Source organism: Hemibagrus wyckioides, linkage group LG20 (genome assembly GCF_019097595.1).
Source record: "Hemibagrus wyckioides isolate EC202008001 linkage group LG20, SWU_Hwy_1.0, whole genome shotgun sequence".
Taxonomy (NCBI): Eukaryota; Metazoa; Chordata; class Actinopteri; order Siluriformes; family Bagridae; genus Hemibagrus; species Hemibagrus wyckioides.
Genome location: NC_080729.1, coordinates 20806434 through 20812780, shown reverse-complemented (window position 1 = coordinate 20812780; position 6347 = coordinate 20806434). Strand labels below are relative to the sequence as shown.

General features: G+C 43.5%; 1 protein-coding gene across 3 annotated transcripts in view; it reads right to left on the bottom strand.

The window, feature by feature from the left end:
* Positions 1-1868: 1868 nt before the first annotated feature.
* cc2d1b (coiled-coil and C2 domain containing 1B) overlaps positions 1869-6347 on the bottom strand; it is a 25524-nt gene continuing 21045 nt past the window's right edge. Inside the window, exons 21-26 of one of the 3 annotated variants that reach the window (XM_058418534.1) lie at positions 6231-6289; positions 5922-5973; positions 5547-5646; positions 5247-5337; positions 4747-4869; positions 1869-4612 (exon numbers count right to left, since the gene is read on the bottom strand). In XM_058418534.1, coding sequence (XP_058274517.1) covers positions 4610-4612; positions 4747-4869; positions 5247-5337; positions 5547-5646; positions 5922-5973; positions 6231-6289 — 428 coding nt within the window. In that variant the 3' untranslated portion in view covers positions 1869-4609. Of the gene's footprint in view, positions 4613-4734; positions 4870-5246; positions 5338-5546; positions 5647-5921; positions 5974-6230; positions 6290-6347 lie in introns of those variants that run through there. The other 2 variants (XM_058418533.1, XM_058418532.1) reach the window with 2 other exon arrangements.

Genomic DNA, 6347 nt, shown 5'->3' with positions numbered 1-6347 from the left:
TCCTAAAATCAACACCACAGATCAAGAAGGTCAAGAACAAGACAGAAATCCAGGTTTGACGTTCCTATCACGCTCCAAAGCAGAGATCCGAGGTTTGCTGTGGGAATCTTGGTGTCTGGCTTTGGAGTGTGATGGGAAGCTCAAACTCGGATAACTGCAGAATTCAGGACCTCCTTAACCTGTCGTGAAAATTCAGGAAAAAAATCAACAAAATTCAAGTTTTTCATCAAAAAAAAACTTTCATCAGACTTTCTCTTTCATCAGATTTTTCTCAAATTCATTTCATCTCATGATCACAAGCATACCTAACATTCTCTCTCTCTCTCTCTCTCTCTCTCTCCGTGTCGAGTTATACGTCCCACTCCTGAGTTCCCAGTGGAGTCTCGTGGCTTGGTGGTGCTCACTGGTGCTGGGGATAGATCTGAGTGGCCAGCCTGTGACCCAGGGGACTACTGTGGATGGAACCACTGGAAAACTACACTGACAGATCAGTTCCTCAGGAGCTATAGTAGAATGGACATTATTTACATTTACATTATTTCCTGTCCATTGTCACCCAAATGAGGATGGGTTCCCTTATGAGCCTGGTTCCTCTCCAGGTTTCTTCCTCAGATCATCTCAGGGAGTTTTTCCTCAGCACCGTCACCTCAGACTCCTCATTAGGGATAAAATAATAACTTCAAACTTCATCCTTTTCCTCTGTTTCTACACTTCTGTAAAGCTGCTTTGAGTCCACTGTTAAAAGCATGAAGTGAATTGAAATTCACGCTGTGGGTTTAGGAGGTCAGGACTGCAGTGGAGATCCATAGCTGAGGTCTGAATTTGGTTGGGATAACTGGATTATACTGAAATTGTGAACCTCAGAGCTCAACTCTGGAGTGTGATGGGAAGCTCAAAGCTGGATTATTGTCTTCGTCCTGACCTCCTGGATCTGTGGTGTGAAGTTGGGGAAAATTGGAGAAAGTTGAAAAAACAGTAAAGGGGTTAGACTTTGTGGTTTTTTTGGTGAAAATCCAATTTTTTCCAATTCTTCCTAAATCCCCACTGTAGGGTAAGGAAGTCAAAATGAACACAATAAACTAAGTTTCCGCGTTTCCCATCACACTGAGAGGAAAGTCAGACCTGGATTACTGTTATATGAAGGGAATTTGGGGAAAATCAGAGACAGTCGGATTTTTTTGACTAAAAGAACACAAAGACCAAAACCACTTCCTGTCTTCTCTGGGTGAAAATTCAACTTTTCCCCAAATCCACACCACAGATCAGGGAGGTCAAGACCAAGACAATAATCCATGTTTGACATTCCCGTCTCGCTCTGTCTCTCTCCTGATTTTATCGTAATTCCAGTCGTTCATACAGACGTTAGCTCTCAGCTCTGGCGTGTGATCAGGAGCTGAAACTCAGATTACTGCTTTTATCTCGACGTCCTCAATCTGTGGTGTGGATCTGGCCAAAATCTACGCTGTAGGTCCAGGAGGTCTGGACTGCGTACAAGTTCCATTTGGAGGCAACGTTTCAGAGACGAGCGATCATTTTGAGATTAAATTAAGAGTCTCTTAATTCTGTGAGAGCGAGGTACGGGGTCGGACTTGCTCGGGGTCACTCAGGGATCAGAACCCTCTCACGTCTTATTCTCATCAGATGATCCGGTCACACAGTGCACGCTTTACTCCTCTTTCCTGTCGTTCATCTCCCACATCCCTCACGCTGCCTCTCTGAGCTCACCTCCTGGACAGTGACCTTTTGAAGCTCATGCTGGATGAAGCTCACACACTCTCTCACGCCGTCTCGATCTCCCTGAAGCTGGGAGAATCTTCACATCACCCTCATTAACAGGAGAGGAAACATTTAGGAGAGGAACACACACCTGGATTTAAAATCTTTAATGAGAAAAGAAGTTTAAATTACAATCTTTCTACAACAATCTGAAAAAAATCCAACTTTCAGCTTCAGCCATGAAGCTTTCAGAGAAGCAGATGATCATCTTCCACACACACACACTTCTTTCATTCCAGCTCGGTGTGTGTGTGTGTGTGAAAGCTCTAATCATGTGTCTGTTTTTACTTCCTGTATTGAATTGAATCATGGGATTGTTTTCCCCAAGACGGAAATGTGAGGTGAAATTAAGGGATGGTTCAGGTCTCCTTCTCCCTCACTCCCTACTCAGACGTCCTGGTGCTGACTGAAGGCGTGAGAGTCTGCCAGATTATTGCGACACACTGCAGTGATTATTGGCACATTTGCATCTAAGCAACAAAAACAACAAAAAAAGCCAGCTGAGAGATTTCACTACAATGCTGAAATGGAGCAACAATAAAAGAGTGAAATGAATTCCTGAATTTAAAGAAAGAAAAATGTCCAAAATGTCCGCCTTCATCGCAAAAAACTGCTCTTTAGTTTTGCTCCGAAGTTACGAGATGAAGGACACAAAAACAACACACAGTGTTTACTGTGGAACTCAACACTCACCTCTTTCTACACCTCAGCATTGACTGCTATGACTCCGCCCCATATAGGCTCCACCTTCAAATACTCTCCCCCAAATAGACTCCCTCTCCAAATAGACTCTCCCACCAGATAGACTCCGCCCCCAAATAGACACCGCCCCCAAACAGACTTTCCCCCAAATAGACTCCGCCCACAAATATAATCTCCCATCAAATAGACCCCACCCCCTGTGAGTGAAAGGCAGAGCAGATAACAGAGATGAATGAAATATAAATGAACATTTAATTGTGGATTTATGGAAGAAGAAAAAGATTTTAAATGACACCTTTAACAGCTACATTTTTTTTTACCTCATTTCAGACGAAAAGACATCTTTTAATTCTTCAAACTCTGAAACTCTGTGGACCTACAGACTAGAGCATAAATGAATAAAGCTATTATTATTATTATTATTATTAATATTACATTTGAGAACAGTTTGCAGCTCCAGCCTCTCAGTTCGGTCTGGGTGATGTCTGTGTAGCGTTTTCTCATGGTTTATAACGTTACCATGGCGACCTGCACTGCTGCTCGGAGGACGCTTTTATTGTAACAGTTTGCTTTCTCCTAAAAGTGAACATTTTCTCCTCCCTCTTGTGATTCGAAGAGCTTTTGAGAACGCTTTGTGTTAAATATTGTGATATTTTGTGGTTATTATAGAACCGGATAAGCGCACGCTCATCAGTGAGTTTATTGCCATGGCAACCACTTAGCTGGGCAAGACCGGGTCAGTGTTCTATCTAACGAGAAAACCTCCACGCTAATAATAACAGCAGGAACATGTGTGGTTGCTCAGCAGCACATGACGTGTAAACGTGGCTAAAGAAGCATCACATCCCCCAAAAACATCCACAAAGTGCAAGAATATGAGCTGAAGAGTGTGCAGGAGTCTCATGCTGATGGTCAGAACACGCCCTCGTCCACTTCCAGGAAGATCAAGAACCGAATATTCCGAAAAATATTTTTAAGATTCAAAACGTTAGAGACAGACGATGAGAGGATCTGCAACAACAAAACACAGACCCCTGATTTCCTTATCCAAGCCTCTGCGCTCTCGCTCTCTCACACACACACACACACACACACACACACACACACACACACACACACACACACACAATTTCTATGCAGGATTGTGATAGTGTAACAACAACTAACAGTTTTCACTGTTTCATGCAAACGAGTTATTTATTACGAGTTACGATTGGAGCAGCAGTTTAAACTTTGCTAGTGGGAACAAAAACACGGTCAGCTGTCTAACTTTATATTACTTTACATACATATGTATGTATGTATGTGTGTGTGTGTGTGTGTGTGTTTTATCTCTTCAGTGTATTAGTGTAGTGAAGACATTGCATGTGAGAGCTCCAGCCCTGCAGGTGGCACCGTTAACCCTGCACAACTGTTACCATGACTACAGGAAGAATGAGCAGATATTCCTTCACGGAGGTCGACAGAACGCCGTCTCGGGATAGATGGAGCACACTGAGGGTTCGGAATCGTGGAAGTGGATGAAGACGCGTTAAAAACATCACCAGAAGAAGAGTTTCCACACTGAACGTCAGCTCTGTGGTGCTGTAAAGCGTTTTCCTCTGATAAATCTGCGTATCCGGACGCTTCCAGATGATCAGCGTGACTGTGGGTTATGGCTTTGGCGTGTGAGGTGAGGATAAACCCGTGTCTCTCCGTGCAGCGAATTTACTTTATAACGTACAAAGGAGTTTATAAAAGCGAGTGGGCGTTGGAGCGAATGGACACTTTGCATAGATAAATTAGTTGAGCGTTAATGTTGCCGCAGTGTTGTGCTATTAAACAGCAGGATAAATAATCGCACCACGTTGTGCTCCAGCTACGTCCAGCGCTTTGGTATTAGTGCATAATGCGGTCACTCAGCCACAAACAGCATTTCAGATTCACACACACCTTCAGAAAAGTCCATACAGGTGTGTGTGTGTGTGTGTGTGTGTGTGTTTTCTCCCGATGGTGTGAAATAGACCTCTGTCTGGTTCTGCTGTGAAAGTGTGACGTTTTTTTCTCCCAAATTCTGTAACTAGAGGACGAGGAACAGCAGCGTGTCGGTGTGTGACATCAGACAGCAGATCAGACAGAGTGAAGATCAGACCTACTGAGGAGAACAGAGACAGAGGAACTTCTCAATAACACGTCAGTGACAAACATTTGTAATGACTGAATTATTCAGTTCCCTCAGTGTTAACAACGCATTATAAGCACATGTTAAGAGAGTTCTTAGACACTGACGTGTGTTTGGTCGAGCACCAGCCAGCGCTCAGTGACCGTCTGCATGTCCTGACCGCTCAGAGGCTCTCTGAGACGCACCCTGACCTCTACACGACCTCCTGTGGGCTTCCGGCCGTCCATCACCTATACACACACACCACACACACAAAATCACTGTACACCAGGACTGGAGTAATCTAGTAAGTCAGACAGTGAATCAGAGAGTTGGGGAGTCAGTCATTAAGTGAGGCGAGTCACTGATTCAGTCAGTTAATTAGTCTGTGAGTGACTCTGTGAAGGTATGAATCACTGAGTCACTTATTGATTTGTTGAATCAGTGTGTGAGCCAGTTAGTCAATAAGCTTTTTAATTATTTAATGAGTCAGTGAGTGAGTCAGTAATTGAGTGAATCAGTGAATGAGTCAGTAATTGAGTGAATCAGTGAGTGAGTGAATCAGTGAGTGAGTCAAAGAGTAAGTCAGTGAGTGAATCAGTGAGTGATTCAGTGAGTCAGATCTCACCTCCACTATCTCGCGCACTTCACTCTCAGTCTCCAGTTTGTCCAGTTTAATGTGAGCTGTTCCTACTGGTTTATCACTCCTCAGGAAACCACTATTTTACACACACACACACACACACACACACACACACACACACACAAACACACACACACAGTTCAAAATCTTCCACACTATGCAAGAAATTGTAGGAGTGTAGCTGAGAGAGGAACGAGTTTAAGTTTTTGTTATGTAATAAATTGATTTGATCTGAACGAATCACGTCCTGTGAGCCGGACAGATGAAGTGTTCTCAGAGTCTCACCCTTTATGAAACACTTCCAGTTTGAGGCCTTTGGACTGAATCAGTCTCCTGAAGCCGCGGTGGTTACGGTTTATGTTCAAGGTGAAGCTCTGGTTATATTCTACAGTGCAGAGAAAAATGAGAAGAGGATTTAAAAAAAAACAAAACAAAACTACATGTTAAAAAGCCCCCTGCATCTGAGACGAGCAACAAGAGGAGAAAATCAATCGACTGACCCCAACAAATCCAATCAACTACAAATAATATGAAATGTAGAAAAGAGATGAAGCAGCAGGAAGAGAAAGAATCCCGACTGAATGGAGGATTAACGGTTAATCTCGTCGTCGTCGTGAGATCTAGTTTTCTCTATGAACTGATGATGTCAGCGGCTCTCACCGGGGCTGTTGGTGTTTTTCATCACTGCAGTTTTGTGTCTCTGAGGCTGATCCTGGAACAGGAACATCAACACATCACGTGGGTTAAAGGGATTCACAAAGAAATCGGATCATTACTGTGTTTTTTAATTTAAACACTTCAACTCGTGTGAGAGTGAAGATCTATGTGCATCATGGGATCCAGGTTTAAGATCAACAGAGTGAAAGAAAGGTTTCCTGTGGATTAAAGAAGTGTGTGTTGTCTGAACCATGTGTGTGTGTTTCTAGATGATGTTTAAGAGAATCATCCTGCTGTGTTAGAGACACTCACTGAGCTGGGGAAGGGGAACTCGAACCTGACGTACGCGTCCAGGTCGCTCGCTTGGACACCTGGAGGACACAAAGTATCATAAAGAGGAACATTACCACCTTCATCTGGATAAACACA